Source organism: Oncorhynchus masou, chromosome 3 (genome assembly GCF_036934945.1).
Source record: "Oncorhynchus masou masou isolate Uvic2021 chromosome 3, UVic_Omas_1.1, whole genome shotgun sequence".
Taxonomy (NCBI): Eukaryota; Metazoa; Chordata; class Actinopteri; order Salmoniformes; family Salmonidae; genus Oncorhynchus; species Oncorhynchus masou.
Window position 1 is genome coordinate 42067225 of NC_088214.1, and position 19132 is coordinate 42086356.

Below are 19132 nucleotides of genomic sequence, written 5' to 3' on the forward strand. Positions count from 1 at the left end.
ACTGCTGTCCCCAGGGCTTGGATCTTGGCCCTCTCTATACACCAAGTTCCTCGGCTCCGTCATATCCTCACATGGTCTCTCCTATCATTGCTTTGCGGATGACACTCAACTACTTTTCTCTTTCCCCCATTCTGACAGCCTGCGTGCCTGGCAGATATTGTATCGTTCTGCCCATATCAGATATGTCTATGTCCTGGGAAATGTTCTTGTCACTTACAACCTCATGCTAATCGCATTCGTCTACGTTAGCTCAAACATCCCGCGGACAGGACACCGATCCCAAATAAGTTTTAAGATGGCTAGGTGGGACAACCACGTATCGCAGGTATAGTAAGGGAGGGTCAAGCGCAATTTTGTTGGTTCAGGATTTCTTTTTTTTTGGGGGGGGGGTGCCAAGGTGAGGAATGCTCCCCCTCCGGTTGCAGACTAACAGATCAGGATGACGGATTGCCAGTTTCCATCTATCATGGTCCTCCTCTTATGCCCTGCACATTCTGCCCAAAAACTGTCTTGTGTGTGCAAGCGAACACAGTTGAATAGGATCACGAATGCACCTCCTCAGAACGCCACAAGGGTGAACCATCACTCTAGGTGAGCGAGGCAGGGAATAAAACCTGGTAACACCTACCCATTCACTCTGTGGATTCCTGTCATCCAGTTCATCTCTGGGTTTAATGTGTTTGGTTTCGCAGGGGAACAGGTTCTCTTGGCTCACCACAAAACTCCCTTAGCCAACTCCCTTAGGGCACCCTTATCAGGCGACAGAGCCCCATACAGCTATCTGTACCTCCCTTTACAGGAGTGAGCGGCTGGGTATACTTTTGCTGTTGTTAATCTTCATCTTCGGAGTAGGGACAAGAAAGACCAGACACATAGCTGCTCTACTGCTCAGGATTAGGACGTCTGGGTAACCAATACGTTTCCTTCGTCCTTTTAAGCTACACTGTTTGACGGCTTATGTTATTCCGCCGGCTGCTCTGTCTTGCCGATATCCCGCTTGGTGACACCGTATAGCCAAACCTGTAGCTGCAAACATGTTGCTGCGCACTAGGGGCACAGTCCAAGAGGGGAGAGCGCCAGCACACCCCTGGCAAGGGTGATGCCTTATGCTTTTTCCTTCTCTATGCCTGACACTCCCCACTCTGTTAAACATAGTAAGGAAACAGGGCTCTTCCTTCATCTTAGAGTCTGTCTACAGCCAGGGAAGCTCTGGTTTACAGATTTCACTCTCCTGCTTTACAACCAGCCCTGGCAGCTACCATTTACGTAGGGATCTTTTGACCCAAGTAAACAAGGAGATTTTCTACTCTCACCCAGGAGCCATGGCCCTCTGGGCCTGGCACGTGAGTGCATACATTTGAATGCGACAGGATTGCAACTCAAGGTCATTGAGACTATCCAGTGTGCTATCCAAAATGAAAGTTGGATGTTGGAATGTCAGAACACTGTTTCAAATGGGGTGCCGTGCTCCAGCGATACAACAGATGCACAAATACAAAAGAGTAGCCACGTCAACCCTTCCCCCATCATCCAGAGTAGCCACATCGACCCTTCCCCCATCATCCAGAGTAGTCACATCGAACCTTCCCCCATCATCCAGAGTAGCCACATCAGCCCTTCCCCCATCATCCAGAGTAGCCACATCGACCCTTCCCCCATCATCCAGAGTAGTCACATCGAACCTTCCCCCATCATCCAGAGTAGCCACATCAGCCCTTCCCCCATCATCCAGAGTAGCCACGCCAACCCTTCCCCCATCAACTAGAGTAGCCATGTCAACCCTTCCCCCATCAACTAGAGTAGCCATGTCAACCCTTCCCCCATCATCCAGAGTAGCCACGCCAACCCTTCCCCCATCAACTAGAGTAGCCACGTCAACCCTTCCCCCATCATCCAGAGTAGCCACGTCAACCCTTCCCCCATCATCTAGAGTAGCCACGTCAACCCTTGCCCCATCATCCAGAGTAGCCACGTCAATCCTTCCCCCATCATCCAGAGTAGCCACGTCAACCCTTCCCCCATCATCCAGAGTAGCCACGTCGACCCTTCCCCCATCATCCAGAGTAGCCACGTCAACTCTTCCCCCATCATCCAGAGTAGCCACATGGACCCTTCCCCCATCATCCAGAGTAGCCACATGGACCCTTCCCCCATCATCCAGAGTAGCCACATGGACCCTTCCCCCATCATCCAGAGTAGCCACATGGACCCTTCCCCCATCATCCAGAGTAGCCACGTCGACCCTTCCCCCATCATCCAGAGTAGCCACATGGACCCTTCCCCCATCATCCAGAGTAGCCACGTCAACCCTTCCCCCATCATCCAGAGTAGCCACGTCAACCATTCCCCCATCAACTAGAGTAGTCACATCGAACCTTCCCCCATCATCCAGAGTAGTCACATCGAACCTTCCCCCATCATCCAGAGTAGCCACGTCAACCCTTCCCCCATCATCCAGAGTAGCCACGTCAACCCTTCCCCCATCAACTAGAGTAGCCACGTCGACCCTTCCCCCATCATCCAGAGTAGCCACGTCAACCCTTCCCCCATCATAGAGAGTAGCCACGTCAACCCTTCCCCCATCATCCAGAGTAGCCACATCGACCCTTCCCCCATCATCCAGAGTAGCCACGTCAACCCTTCCCCCATCATCCAGAGTAGCCACGTCAACTCTTCCCCCATCATCCAGAGTAGCCACATGGACCCTTCCCCCATCATCCAGAGTAGCCACATGGACCCTTCCCCCATCATCCAGAGTAATCACATCAGCCCTTCCCCCATCAACCAGAGGATCTACGAAAGGCAACTGAAAGACAGAACAAGGAAACTAGCTAACCCAACTGATTGAAGGCCGACTAGGATAACAAAATCCACAAAGACACAACTGGACTTCATAAGCCTGACTGAATAAAAAAAATCATACAACTTAATTTCTGGTTTATCTAACCCCAATCTTACATTCGTTGCAAGAAAACTCACCAAACAGAGGTTCAGATAGGACGACAGTAATAGGACCAAAAGTAACATCAGTCGCATTCCTAAAAGAGATTTGGATCTTTTTTAAGATGAACAAAAATATTTGGGAAAGATTCAGAAATATCTTATTTGCATAGAGTACACTTCAAAATTTGGACACGTTTCTTTCCAGAGTTTATTTTATTTATACAATTTTAGTGAAGACACCAAAACTATGAAATAATACATATGGAATAATGTAAAGGGTTAAAAAAATAGAAATATATTTGAGATTCTTCCAAGTAGCCACCCTTTGCATTGATAACAGCTTTGCAAAATCTTGGAATTCGCTCAACCAGCTTCATGAGGTAGTCACCTGGAATGCATTAGAATTAACAGCCTTGTTAAAAGTTAATGTGTGGAATTTCCTTCCTTCTTAATGCATTTGAGCCAATCAGTTATGTTGTGACAAGGTAGGGGTTGGTATACAGAAGCCAGCCCTATTTGGTAAAATACCAAGTCCATATTATGGCAAGAAAGGCTCAAATAATCAAAAAGAAATGACATCAAGTGCTATGATGGAACTGGCTCTCATGAGGACCACCACAGAAAAGGAAGACCCAGAGTAACCAATGGTGCAGAGGATTAGTTCATTAGACTTAACAGCCTCAGAAATTGCAGCCCAAATAAATGCTTCACAGAGTTCAAGTAACAGACACATCTCAACATCAACTGTTCAGAGGAGACTGCGTGAATCAGTCCTTCATGGTTGAATTGCTGCAAAGAAACCACTACGAAAAGACACCAATAATAAGAAGAGACTTGCTTGGGTAAGAAATCCAAGCAAAGGACATTAGACAGGTGGAAATCTGTTCTTTGGTCTGATGAGTCCAAATTTGAGTTTTTTGGTTCCAATCGCCGTGTCTTTGAGACTCAGAGTAGGTGAACGGATGATCTCCACAAGTGTGGTTCCCACTGTGAAGCATGGAGGAGGAGGTGTGATGGTGTGGGGATGCTTTGCTGGTGACACTGTTGGTTATTTATTTAGAATTCAAGGCACACTTAACCAGCATGACTACCACAGCATTCTGCAGTGATACACCATCCCATCTGGTTTGCGCTTAGTGGGACTATCATTTATTTCTCCACAGGACAATGACCCAACACACCTCCAGACTGTGTAAGGGCTATTGGACTAAGACAGAGAATGATGGAGTGCTGTGCATCAGATGACCTGGCCTCCACAATCACTCGACCTCAACCCAATTGAGATGGTTTGGGATGAGTTGGACCGCAGAGTGAATGAAAAGCAGCCAAAGAGTGCTCAGCATATGTGGGAAGTCCTTCAATACTGTTTGAAAAGCATTCCAGGTGAAGCTGGTTGAGAGAATGCCATGAATGTGTGAAGCTGTCATCAAGGCAAAGGGTGGCTACTCTGAAGAATCTAAATATATTTTGATTTGTTTAACACATTTGTGTTTACTACATGATTCTATATGTGTAATTTCATAGTTTTGATGTCTTCACTATTATTGTACAATGTAGAAAATAGTTTAAAAAATAAAATAAAAAACCTTGAATGAGTAGGTGTGTCCAAACTTTTGACTGGTACTGTAAGTATTCACACCCCTGAGTCAATACATGTTCGAATCCCTGTTGGCAGTGATTACAGCTGTGAGTCTTTCTCTCTAAGAGCTTTGCACACCTGGATTGTACAATATTTGCCCATTATTATTTTCAAAATTCTTCTAGCTCTGTCAAATTGGTTGTTGATCATTGATAGATAACCATGTTCAAGCCCTGCCATACATTTTCAAGCATATTTAAGTCAAAACTAACTTACTGTGAAATGCGTAGCAACTTTAGTGCCTTGTAGCAAAGCATGTTTTGGAATATTTTTTATTCTGTACAGGCTCCCTTCTTTTCACTCAGTCAATTAGGTTAGTACTGTGGAGTAACTACAATGTTGTTGATCCATCCTCAGTTCTCCTATCACAGCCATTAAACTCTGTATCTGTTTTAAAGTCACCATTGGCCTCATGGTGAAATCCCTGAGCAGTTTCCTTCCTCTTCGGCATCTGAGTTAGAAAGGACACCTGTATTTTTGTAGTGACTGGGTGTATTGATACACCATCCAATGTGTAATTAATAACATTACCATGCTCAAAGGGATATTCAATTTATGCATTTGTTTTACCCATGAACCAATAGGTGTCCTTTTTTGCGAGGCATTGGAAAACCTGCAATGACTACAATGAAATGGCAACAATTAATCCAATCCAAAGCAAATTCTCAAGGAAAGTCCCTCACAAAAAAAAAACAGAACCTCCCTTGGCTCAATGACACTCTTTGGCACCTGACGAATAAGAGAGATGCTGCTCTGAAGAAATCCCTCAAATCTGGCTTAGAGGTTGAATGCCTAGTTTACAAGTGACTGAGAAATTAAGTGACTAAGAGTTTCAGGAAAGACAAAGCTGATTTCTTTCTTAAAATAAAACATGAGGCATAAAACACGAGGCCATCACAATAATTAAAACGAAATGTCAAACTGTAGGCTATTACACCACTATTTATCATTAGGCTACAGCATGTCAGAGGCTTGAAAAATGAGCAAGACTGGTGGTGCAGTGGTTAAGGGCGCTGTACTGCAGCGCCAGCTGTGCCACCAGAGACCCTGGGTTCACGCCTAGGCTCTGTCGTAACCGGCCGCGACCAGGAGGTCTGTGGGGTGACGCACAATTGGTTGTCCGGGGACTCCGGTGGCAGGCCGGGCGCAGTGTGCGCTAACCAAGGTTGCCAGGTGCACGGTGTTTCCTCCAACACATTGGTGCGGCTGGCTTCCGGGTTGGATGCTTGCTGTCTTAAGAAGCAGTGTGGCTTGGTTGGGTTGTGTATCGGAGGACGCCTGGCTTTCAACCTTCGTCTCTCCCGAGCCCGTACGGGAGTTGTAGCGATGAGACAAGATAGTAGTTAGTAAACAATTGGATACCATGAAATTGCGGAGAAAAATCTATTTAAAAAAATAATAATTTTTTAAAAGACTGGTGGTGTAGCCTACCCTCCAAAATGCAATGTGGTTAGATGAGAACACTGAAATTTTGCAAAGGCAGAGATGAATGGCAAACACCAAGACGCGTGTGGACAGCAGTGGATGCAGAAATTCTGGTCTAATGACAAATCGCCAAAAAGACTTTACAATTTGTGGTGTTTTGCGTAACAGATGTCTCTTTCCGTTCACCACTGTTTGGAGGCTGGAAATGTGTTGCGAGTGGATGAACGTACGTGAGTAGCCTAGTAAAAGAGCCCTTCGAAGTTATTGACAAATCAGATGAAAACATCACGACTGGTTTGGTTTATGCCACAATAAAAGGTAATACATTTAAAAAGTGAAATGACAAATCTTTACTATTGAATTAATAGGGGTTTTATATGTAAGCGTGTGCACAAATAGGAGGTCCCATAGCTGGAAGAAATGAAATCTACTTTCACAACTGGTATAGGGTCAACCACTGTACAGAAACAGCATGTTGCTATCTCCCAGATATGACCAAGGTCAAGCTTGACAAAGGGGGTGTTGTCGGTGCAGTTTTCCTCGACCTCAGAAAAGCCTTCGACACGGTTAACCACAATGTCATCACCAAGGGATTGCACAATGGCGAGTGACACAGGAGTAAAATCTGGGCCCTTTGTTATTCAGCCTCGACATTAATGACCGTGGACAACTTGATGTTTTTTCTCAGATGACTGTCGAGTTTATAAGATTATCAACAATGTGGCGCCGCCACCTCTGAAGGATTTTGTCATATTAACCTAACAGCACCTGGAGTCACCTGGATCTCCACAAGAGGAGGCCGTGTCATTCCTAAAAGCAAAACCACCTTTGAGTAGTCAACATTCTCCAACTCAGGCACCAGGAAATAGAATTCCTTCACCTCTACCTTAAGAAGTACTAGCAACTTCAAATCCTCCATCCTCCATTAAAATGAGCTGTGTTTAGCTAACTCTGGTGCAAACATCATATTTCACTATGTGAAATGTACGTTTCTAACTGCACATGGTCCCTTTAAATGAACTAATATTATAACTACGACTACTACTACTAAGTATGCAAAGAATGAGTTAATCATTTCCTTGTTTTTTTATATCTCAATACCAAATTCAGTGTAGTTCACCTTAGGGACATCCATGATAGCGATGTCCAGTTGATAGGCCACTGTGGAGTAGATTTACAAGTGGTTTAAAATGGACAAGTAAAATCAGATTTTTGATTAGTCAATAACTCAATCTTCTTTTGACCAATCCCTTAGTTTTTCTCAAACTAAGTTAAGACATGTACCTTGGGCCAAAGTTGGTGTCCTTTGGTCCTATGGTTCATAAAAATAAAATGTTTGCATATTAACGTACGTGGTAATATGCATCTGCTGGTGTAGCGTGGCCATCTTTGAATGCATTATTTTCTCAAACTAAAGACCAAATCTGGAGTGAATCTGACTTTTGGTTCATGAGATAGATATATATGTATGATTATTATTTTATTTTTTTCACCTTTATTTAACCAGGTAGGCTAGTTGAGAACAAGTTCTCATTTGCAACTGACACCTGGCCAAGATAAAGCATAGCATTTGTGTTACAAAGTCAAAACAGTTCGTTGTTAATAGTTCCTTATTTTTTAAGATATAAATGCAAAAATTAGCCTCCGCACCTGGTTTCCTGCAACCCACCCGAGCTTCCCCTGGCCTGCACTCCATCTTCCCCCTGTGTTTCAATAAATACCTTAGTTACTTCATCCCAGTCCCCTCGTTGGAGTCTGCTCTTGGGTTCCTCTGTTCCACTCTGCCTGATACCATTGTGAAGTGGATTTACAAAGCATTTAAATGGACACTTACAATCTGATTTCCTGATTAATCAAGAACTCAGCCATCTGTTAACTTAGCTTGAGAAAAGGTATTGGTTAACAGATGTACGGTTGAAGTTGGAAGTTTACATACAGCTTAGACAAATACATTTACACTCAGTTTTCACAATTCCTGACATTTAATCCTCGTAGAAAATTCCCTGTTTTAGGTCTGTTAGGATCACCACTATATTTTAAGAATGTTGAATTGCCAGAATAATAGTAGAGAGAATGATTTATTTCAGTATTTCTTTCTTTCATCACATTCCCAGTGGGTCAGAAGTTTACATAATCTCAATTAGTATTTGGTAGCATTGCCGTTAAATTGTTTAACTTGGGTCAAACGTTTTGGGTAGCCTTCCACAAGCTTCCCACAATAAGTTTTGTGAATTTTGGCCCATTCCTCCTTACAGAGCTGGTGTAACTGAGTCAGGTTTGTAGGCCTCCTTGCTCGCACACGCTTTTTCAGTTCTGCTCACAAATGTTCTATAGGATTGAGGTCAGGGCATTGTGATGGCCACTCCAATACCTTGACTTTGTTGTCCTTAAGCCATTTTGCCACATCTTTGGAAGTATGCTTGGGGTCATTGTCCATTTGGAAGACCCATTTGCGACCAAGCTTTAACTTCCTGACTGATGTCTTGAGATGTTGCTTCAATATATCCACATAATGCACCAGTCCCTCCTGCAGCAAAGCACCCCCACAACATGATGCTGCCACCCCTGTGCTTCACGGTTGGGATGGTGTTCTTCGGCTTGCAAGCCTCCCCCTTTTTCCTCCAAACATAACAATGTTTATTATGGCCAAATAGCTCTATTTATGTTTCATCAGACCAGAGGACATTTCTCAAAAAATTAAGATCTTTGTCCCCATGTGCAGTTGCAAACCATTGTCTGGCTTTTTTATGGCGGTTTTGGAGCAGTGGCTTCTTCCTTGTTGAGCGGCCTTTCAGGTTATGTCGATATAGGACTTGTTTTTACTGTGGAGATAGATACTTTGTACCAGTTTCCTCCAGCATCTTCACAAGGTCCTTTGCTGTTGTTCTGGGATTAATTTGCACTTTTCACACCAAAGTGCATTGATCTCTAGGAGACCAAACAAGTCTTCTTCTTGAGCGGTATGACGGTTGCATGGCTCCATTGTGTTTTTACTTGTGTTACGATTGTTTGCACAGATGGAAGTGGTACCTTCAGGAGTTTGGAAATTGCTCCCATGGATGAACCAGACTTGTGGTGGTCTACAATTTATTTTCTGAGGTCTTGGCTGATTTCTTTTGATTTTCCCATGATGTCAAGCAAAGAGGCACTGAGTTTGAAGGTAGGCCTTGTTATACATCCACAGGTACACCTCCAATTGACTCAAATGATGTAAATTAGCCCATCAGAAGCTCCTAAAGCCATGACATCCTTTTCTGGAATTTTCCAAGCTGTTTGAAGGCACAGTCAACTCGGTGCATGTAAACCTCTGACCCACTGGAATTGTGAAACAGTGAATTATAAGTGAAATAATCTGTCTGTAAACAATTGTTTGAAAAATTACTTGTGTCATGCACAAAGTAGATGTCCTAACCGACTTTCCAAAACTATAGTTTTCTTGCAAGAAATTTGTGGAATGGTTGTAAAACGAGTTTTAATTACTCCAACCTAAGTGTATGTAAACTTCTGACTTCAACTGTACCATGGGCCTACATACAGAATTTCCAACATATGGTTAATGAGAATACTGTACGATTTTTAAAGGTTGTCCAAAATTTTCAAGATGGATAAAAATCTATCCTTATGGGTCCTTGAGGCAAATTTGTTCAGCATGAGGAACGACACGTACATATACTGAACAAAAGTATTAACGCAACAATTTCAAAGATTATGCTGAATTACAGTTCATGTAAGGAAATCAGGCAATTTAAATAAATTCATTAGGCTCTAATCTATGGATTTCACGACTGGGCAGGAGCACATCCATGACCGGAAGGGCATAAGCCCACCCTCTTGGGAGCCAGAATGAGTTTTTCACAACAAAAGGGCTTTATTACAGACAGAAATAGTCCTTTGCTGTGAACACCTAAATGTGTAGAAAGACTTGCCTCTGAAGCAGAGATGGCAGTTAGAAGGAATGACATGAGGTAAGTGTACAAAATCACAAAGAAGGGTATCGCTACCTAAACACTAACAATGGCTGCGGTACAGGAACAATGTTTACACATTGACAATGGTTGCGATACCTGAACAGTGTCTGCACAATGACGATGTTTACGGTACCTGAACAGTGTCTGCACATTGACGATGTTTACGGTACCTGAACAGTGTCTGCACATTGACGATGTTTATGGTACCTGAACAGTGTCTGCACATTGACGATGTTTATGGTACCTGAACAGTGTCTGCACATTGACGATGTTTACGGTACCTGAACAGTGTCTGCACATTGACGATGTTTACGGTACCTGAACAGTGTCTGCACATTGACGATGTTTACGGTAAATGAACAGTGTCTGCATATTGATGATGTCTACGGTACCTGAACAGTGTCTGCACATTGACGATGTCTACGGTACCTGAACAGTGTCTGCACATTGACGATGTTTACGGTACCTGAACAGTGTCTGCACATTGACGATGTTTACGGTACCTGAACAGTGTCTGCACATTGACAATGGTTTTGGCGTCAGCCATGTAGTCCTCCTCTGCACTCATGGTGCTCTCCTTGTCAACCACCACCATGTTGGCCGCAAAGGACACACCGCAGCGCAGGAGGTCATCCAGGCTATGCGAGACACACACACACACACACATTTGAATTGAATTTGACTTCTTGACATGACAAGGTCAGGAGAAATTCTAGACCATAGTTATAGACTGTCAGGAAAACCTCTGGGCCCTGCACTTGAGATAGCTATATTCTGAAACATTCGCTGTGGAGAGAGAATCGTAACTAGTAGTTTCTCAGGGGCTGTCTAGAAAGGTGACTTTGGACACAGGACATATTTGAGAAATTGATATTTCGGTTCACTCAGTCCATTTCCTTTTAGATGTATTCTTGATAGGGAGACTAATAGCATACAAATGCAGTACATGCACTAAATTAGATGATTGATAAGGTCATGTTGTGCGTCACGTACTTATCGATGGAGCCGACCATGTAGAATACCATGGGGAACCAACAGATAGCCTCCAGGAACTGTGTGTCAGGCCTGGTGAGACAACATAACACATCACAACATAGAAAATAATAGAATAGAATGGAATATAATTAAATTGAATGGATCCACATTGTCCATACGAACAGCTATTGTCATTTTTGTTGTCACAGTACCCGACCCAACATATCCAAAAGAGAGTAACTTTTATAAAATAGAGAAAATATGGTAGGAAGTGCTGATTTGCTTGCGGTTAAATACCAAAAAGGGCGCTCATTGGTATCTTGCTGAATTCAAGATAAACTACAGCCATTCAATCTCATTTGACATTCACTTTCCAGCTAGCACATAATGCTTTGAGAAACTTATGTTACATAGAGCTTGGTGAGCGCGTGGTTGTCCTATGGTTATTTTTTAATACAACCTTCCCACAACTTCTGGGAATGGTGCCGGATAGTTGCTTGCCTTTGGAACATTCTCAGCACATTTAAGGAACATGACAAAAAAAACTAAATTTTCTTGGTATTTCATTACTGTGTGTGTGTGAGGGGGGGGGGGGATCTTGGATGGTTGGTGTCCTGGAAGTTGGGAGCTTGGGCGGGTCCCCGATTTGGCTTGGTGGGAAATCTGTCAATGTGTCCTTGGGCGAGGCGCTTGTCCCTGGTTGCTCTTGTGTGTCACTGGATCGGAGTGTCTGCCAGACGACTGAATGTAATGTAAATGTTGAGCGGCTTCAGTGCAGTTAGAGTTGTTCAAGTTCAGCATAGCTAGCTAGCAAAGTGATTCACATTTCTTGCTAGCTAACCAAATGACACTTGCATCTCTAGCAGTAGCCACCGAAAAACAATATGAGGGGAAAAACTCAGTCACTCATCCACTCCTCCAATGACATGACATCCTCATAGTAGCTAGCCAGCTAACGTTAGGCTCTGTGTTTTTAGCTTACAAAATAAATAATGAATGAAGCATGGGTGCATGGTGCACTCAAAATGTTTTGTAGTTAAGTAGCAAGTCTAGGCTACGCCCATCGTGCCCCTCATCACCACAAACGATTTCAATGATGGAAATACTAAAATATGTCGCGAACAGCAGAGCACCGGAATAATTTAGTGTGAGTCAACAGGCTAGACTAAAGTAACACTGACATTATCTTTTAGGGAGCGATAATGAGGTGACCAATAATGGTTGCAATTGAGATCAGCTGTGCACGTATTGACGGTCTAACGAGATATCAGCTGGCGATAATCTAGTGCCATCGATGGTTGCAATATGCCCCTTGTTATTTCATTATATTCCCAATATATTATATTCCAATCCACTGTCACATAATAAAAGGTGTGAAACCCAATAATAGCCTACTGTTTGTGTTTCTGTGGATGAGTTGATTTGCAATGGTGTAAAGTATTTAAGTAAAAATATTTTAAAGTAGTACATAAGTAGTTAAGTTGTATTTATATTTTTGACAACTTTTACTTTACTACATTCCTTAAGAAAATATTGTACTTTTTACCTCATAATTTTCCATGAAACCAAAAGTACAAATTCTCACACTTATCAACAGAACATCTCTGGTAATCCCTACTGCCTCTGATCTGGCAGACTCACTAAACACATGCTTCGTTTGAAAATAATGTCTGAATGTTGTAATGTGCCCCTGGCTTTCCGTTAAAAAAAAGGCATTGTTACTTTTACTCAAGTATGACAGTTTGGTACTTTTTCCATCACTGCTGATTTGGGCCATCAGTTGATTGGCAGATATAGGCTTACTGTAGAACAATACACTTACCTTCAGTGTGGATGCTTGCCCATGTTTTTATAGCTAGGCTATGTATAATTTGTCAGTATACCGTAGTTATGGTCTTTGGCGTGGATGGCCCTAACATTGCTAAACTGTTATACGCCGGCTACAGTTGCACAGGCCTACTGTAACCACTGGACCACACTGACGCCACCAATAATTTATTCTGATTATTGCTTTCCTTGAACATGTAATAAAACTACATAGGCTACCAGAACTGGCGCCCAGTAGACCTGCAGTCAAAGGTACAACGTAGGTAGCTATGGTTCTGCATTGTATACAAACACCGCTTCCAGCTGCACCCTGGCGGCGATTCTAAACATTCCTTCAGATGTTCAAATCTTCCTGCTGCAGGATTGTCTTCATCCTGCGCCGAAAATCTGTAACGCTTTTACAATGGAGATCCGACCAAGAGGGCAGCACAATAAAAAGGGTAAGAAGATCAAATAAAACGCTGTTCTTACTGATTATCCAGGAGCAGCACAATCGGGTTCAGCTCTTTCTTTAGTCTGTAGGAAGCTCTAAGTGGGACGATGAAGTTGTACAGTCCATTCCCTGCCGTTTCAGCCGACACAATGATCAGCTTGTTCTTAAAGCTATACACTTTGGCGTCCTCAAAGTTGTTATGCTGACAACCCTATGGGGAAAATAACATACATTTTTATGTTGTTGTTTTTTATGTATTAATTCAAATATGTAAACAAATATGAATTAAAATACCATAAGCGATATTTTGTGGTCCGGTTTCCCTGGACACAGATTAAGCCTGGTCTTGGACTACAAAGCAGATTCCTCATTGTGCATGCATTTTAGTTCAGGACTAGACTTAATCTGTGTCTGGAAACCAGCATCAATAGCGCCAATGGCTAACATGACTTAATACTACCTATATTGCTTGAACTGAATAAGTGACTTGCATCATTTACCCCTTCCAGTCTGAGGCAACAGTATGGTACTTTCTCCTTCAGTAGATGGCAAAGTGTTGGAGAACTACCGATGTAGGGCAGGTTGGGAGAATAGCCTTTCACATAGCTTCAAATAAACAGACACACAATTCATATTTTATGAGTATGGATCTCCCATTCAAATTCATAGCCAAACAAATTTCATTACTGTATCACAAATCATCATCTACTGCTGTTGTTCTCCAATTCCAGTCTCGGCAAGAGCTAACTGGTGTGCAAGTTTTTGTTCCAGCACTAACCTACCTGAATCAATCAACTATGCATGGTCTTCAGTCTAGAACATACAGGTGTAGGGTCTTAATTTGATCACTCTTTTGTTGCTGAGAATTTTCTTGCACCACAGGAAATGCAGATGAGCTTTGTGATTTACATAAATTCACTGAAAACCCACACTAACACACATTTATATTAACATTATTGGACATGTAACTTACTTTTGGCCAGCTAATAGCCTAACCACTGATCAAGAGACATTATGGACTAAACCAGTGGAGGCTGGTGAGGGGAGGATGGCTCATAGTAATGGCTGGAAGGGAGTAGAGGGAAGGGAATTAAACACCTTACATTCCATAAAGTCCATTCCAGCCATTACTATGAGCCGTTCTCCCCTCACCAGCCTCCACTGGACTAAAAGTTCAAATCCTCTTGCTGCAGGATTGTTTTGCTGTGACAAAATAGGTCAAATTAAGATCCTATATCTGTAGTTAATTGAATCAAGTGCACACAGCAGCACTCCAGGACCAAAGTTGGAGACCCGTAACTGAAATAACCAAAAGGCTTACATACTCTGTTTTTTTTTTATCCCATTCTTTTTTTTAAATTGGAGAATAAAAAGTAAGACATATTGCATGGCATCAATGTTTCTCAAAATATATATATATTTTTTTTGCAGAAAGCTTGGCATACATCCTCTTATAGAAATGATATAAAACATACTCCTCAGTTGATACGTCCTCGTCGGAGGGCAGGTTCTCGTCCTCTGATTGGTCGCTATAGAGGTCACCTGTGTGCAGAGAGGAAGTGTCTGGCACCTCGAGCACGGGGCTGATGCTGGGCCTCCTGCTGTTACCCTTAAAGTCCTCTGGGGGGAGACAGAGAGTGGGCCCACAGTGGGGCTTGCAGCCTGCGTCCTGGAGGTCTATGGCCACAGTGCCTGAACAAGGATACAAGTAGAACAACATTTACAACATACTATTAACTGTTGGCATTTTTCTTACAAGTGAATTCATTCACAATATTTCAGAAAAATACCAAGTTAGTAGTTCAATAATGCAGAATAATCTATGTTAATGTATACCAATATCCACACTAGCACACTATACTTGTCCAATACATTACTCACTTGTTAGTGTACATCACTTCATACTACGTAGTACATAAGTTGTGATATTGAAATAGAGCTCATATTACTGACCCATGCTGGCGATGACACTGGGTACTGGCAGGCGAGGCCGGCTGACCATCCTCTCTCTCTGGGTCTTAAAGGTAGAATACTCCTCCTTGGTGATGTTGATGTAGAAGCAGGTATCATTGGGGCTCATTCGGAACTGGGGCCCGGGGTTCAGCAGGATGCTCTTACTGTCCTCCCGGCACACCCCGATCAGACACACACCATACCTGAGGACAGAGATAGAGATATAGGGCAAGTGTTAGATTATACAGAGTGGAGATACAGAGGAAAATAACAGAGGGAGAGAAAGCCTTTTCAAAGCCTATTTGGCTGGGCGCCTGAGGTTTTCCTGACCACATGACGAGACCAGAGTGTTTGCTAAGGCCCTAGGTTTTTCCAGGTTTGGTCATGAGGATTCGCTTGAAGCGTAAGAGGAGTTGGAGATGGAGGAATACACTGCAGAGGCAGAGGGCTGGTAGAGAGAATGACAGGCTACTATTCTGAACATTGTGGTGAGCTTTCTATTGCCCAGAGCTGCCGACTCTCTCCTTCTTCGTAGGATGCAGCTTTCAAAGACTTGGCATCTATTGGTTGACCTGTCATGATATATTGCTTGTTTGTTTGTTTTGTGCTTATGAAGTGCTTTGAGATTTCTGTTATGAAAAGTTCTATAGAAGTTTAATCCATTATTATTATTATTATTATTATTGTGGTCAAGGCCCTACTCTTGTTCTTTGACCTACATTTTGTCACCTGTATTAGAATACTCATACACAGGGCTGGTTTTAAGTATGTAGGATCAGTCCTAATTTCAGTTTTAAAAAACTTGCTGATGTTTATTGGATACCTAGTGTGTTTATACCTAAAAGCTGCCCTGACTATCTGCATTCACCCTTTTTGCTCAAACTTTTTGACTCATCACCTACGCCGCTGCTACTGTTATCTATCCTGTAGTCATTTTACTCCTGGTTATAAACTCAGCAAAAAAAGAAACGTTCTCTCACTGTCAACTGCGTTCACTTAACATGTGCAAATATTTGTATGAACATAACAAGATTCAACAACTGAGACATAAACAATTCCAGACATGTGACTAACCAAAATGTAATAATGTGGCCATGAACAAAGGTGGGGAGGGGGGTCAAAATCAAAAGTAACAGTCAGTATCTGGTGTCACCACCAGCTGCATTAAGTACTGCAGTGCATCTCCTCCTCATGGACTGAACCAGATTTGACAGTTCCTGCTGTGAGATGTTACTCCACTCTTCCACCAAGGCTCCTGCAAGTTCCCGGACATTTCTGGGGGGAATGGCCCTAGCCCTCACCCTCCGATCACACAGGTCCCAGACGTGCTCAAAGGGATTGAGATCCGGGCTCTTCGCTGGCCATGGCAGAACACTGACATTCCTGTCTTGCAGGAAATCACTCACAGAACGAGCAATATGGCTGGTGGCATTGTCATGCTGGAGGGTCATGTCAGCCTGCAGGAAGGGTACCACATGAGGGAGGAAGATGTCTTCCATGTAACGCACAGCGTTGAGATTGCCTGCAATGACAACAAGCTCAGTCCGAAGATGCTGTGACACACTGCCCCAGACCATGATGGTCCCTCCACCTCCAAATTGATCCCGCTCCAGAGTACAGGCCACGGTGTAATGCTCATTCCTTCAACGATAGTGAGACAAAACCGCGGCTCGTCAGAGAAGAGCACTTTTTGCCAGTCCTGTCTGGTCCAGCGACGGTGGGCTTTTGCCCATATCTGACATTGTTGCCAGTGATGTCTGGTGAGGACCTGCCTTACAACAGCCCTACAAACCCTCAGTCCAGTCTCCCTCGGCCTATTGCGGACATTCTGAGCACTGATGGAAGGGATTGTGCGTTCCTGGTGTAACTCGGGCAGTTGTTGTTGCTATCCTGTACCAGTCCCACAGGTGTGATGTTAGGATGTACCGATCCTGTGCAGGTGTTGTTACACATGGTCTGCCACTGCGAGGACGATCAGCTGTCCATCCTGTTTCTCTGTAACCCTGTCTTAGGGGTCTCACAGTACGGACATTGCAAATTATTGCCCTGGCCACATCTGCCGTCCTCATGCCTCCTTGCAGCATGCAGCATGCCTAAGGCACGTTCACGCAGATGAGCAGGGACCCTGGGCATCTCTATTTTGGTGTTTTTCAGAGTCAGTAGAAAGCCTCGTTAGTGTCCCAAGTTTTCATAACTGTGACCTTAATTGCCTACCGTCTGTAAGCTGTTAGAGTCTTAACGACCATTCCACAGGGGCATGTTCATAAATTGTTTATGGTACGTTGAACAAGCATGGGAAACAGAGTTTAAACCCTTTACAATTAATTTCTGTGAAGATATTTGGATTTTTATAAATTATCTTTGAAAGACAGGGTCCTGAAAAAGGGAAGTTTCTTTTTTTGCTGAGTTTATGTACATAAAGTTGAAATCGGAAGTTTAAATGCACTTAGGTTGGAGTCATTAAAACTTGTTTTTCAACCACTCCACATATTTATTGTTAATTAACAAACTATAGTTTTGGCAAGTCAGTTTGAACATCTAAGTTAACTGCGCCTTTAAACAGCTTGGAAAATTCCAGAAAATTATGGCTTTACAAGCTTCTGATAGGTTAATTTAAATAATTTGAGTCAATTGGAGGTGTACCTGAATAAGTGGACAACTACAAATACCTAGGTGTCTGGTTAGACTGTAAACTCTCCTTCCAGACTCACATTAAACATCTCCAATCCAAAATTAAATCTAAAATTGGCTTCCTATTTCGCAACAAAGCATCCTTCACTTATGCTGCCAAACATACCCTTGTAAAACTGACCATTCTACCGAACCTCGACCTCGTACATTTACAAAATAGCCTCCAACACTCCACCCCACAAATTGGATGCAGTCTATCACAGTGCCATCCGTTTTGTCACCAAAGCCCCATATAACTACCCACCACTGCGACCTGTTCACTCTCATTGGCTGGCCCTCGCTTCATACTCATTGCCAAACCCATTGGCTCCAGGTCATCTACAAGTCTCTGCTAGGTAAAGCCCCACCTTATCTCAGCTCACTGGTCACCATAGCAGCACCCACCCGTAGCACGCGCTCCGGCAGGTATATCTCCCTGGTCACCACCAAAGCCAATTCCTCCTTTGGCCGCCTTTCCTTCCAGTTCTCTGCTGCCAATGACTGGAAAGAACTGCAAACCTCACTGAAGCTGGAGACACATCTTGCTCTTTTGCACCCCAGTATCTCTACTTGCACGTTCATCTTCTGCACATCTACCATTCCATTGTTTAATTGCTACATTGTAATTACTTCACCACCATGGCCTATTTATTGCCTTACCTCCCTTATCTTACCTCCTTTACACACAATGTATATATACTTTTTTCCTACTGTATTATTGACCATGTTTGTTTATTATGTGTAATTCTGTGTTGTTGTATGTGTCGAACTGCTTTGGTTTATCTTGGCCCGGTCACAGTTGTAAATGAGAACTTGTTCTCAGCTGGCCTACCTGGTTAAATAAAGGTGAAATACAATTTAAAAATAAAATAAACCTGTGAATGTATTTCAGGGCTTATACCTTCAAACTCAGTATCTCTTTGCTTGACACCATCGGAAAATCAGAAGAAATCAGCCAAAACCTCAGAAATCAAATTGTAGACTTCCACAAGTCTGGTTCATCCTTGGGAGCAAACGCCTGAAGGTACTATGCTCATCTGTACAAACAATAGTATGCAAGTATAAACACCATGGGACCATGCAGCCGTCATACCGCTCAGGAAGGAGATGCGTTCTGTCTCCTTGAGATGAACGTACATTGGTGCAAAAAGTGCAAATCAATCCCAGAACAACAGCAAAGGCCCTTGTGAAGATGCTGGAGGAAACATGGACAAAAGGCCGGCAAAATATCCACAGTAAAACGAGTCCTATTTCAACATAACCTTAAAGGCCGCTCAGCAAGGAATAAGCCACTGCTCC

General features: G+C 43.2%; 1 protein-coding gene across 2 annotated transcripts in view; it reads right to left on the reverse strand.

Annotated features, from left to right (window-relative positions):
• LOC135508286 (potassium channel subfamily T member 2-like) overlaps positions 1-19132 on the reverse strand; it is a 63132-nt gene that overhangs the window by 22402 nt on the left and 21598 nt on the right. Inside the window, exons 16-21 of one of the 2 annotated variants that reach the window (XM_064928371.1) lie at positions 15164-15366; positions 14686-14902; positions 13711-13816; positions 13249-13421; positions 10969-11040; positions 10479-10613 (exon numbers count right to left, since the gene is read on the reverse strand). In XM_064928371.1, the coding sequence (XP_064784443.1) occupies positions 10479-10613; positions 10969-11040; positions 13249-13421; positions 13711-13816; positions 14686-14902; positions 15164-15366 (906 nt within the window). The remainder of the gene's footprint in view (positions 1-10478; positions 10614-10968; positions 11041-13248; positions 13422-13710; positions 13817-14685; positions 14903-15163; positions 15367-19132) is intronic. The other variant, XM_064928379.1, reaches the window with a different exon arrangement.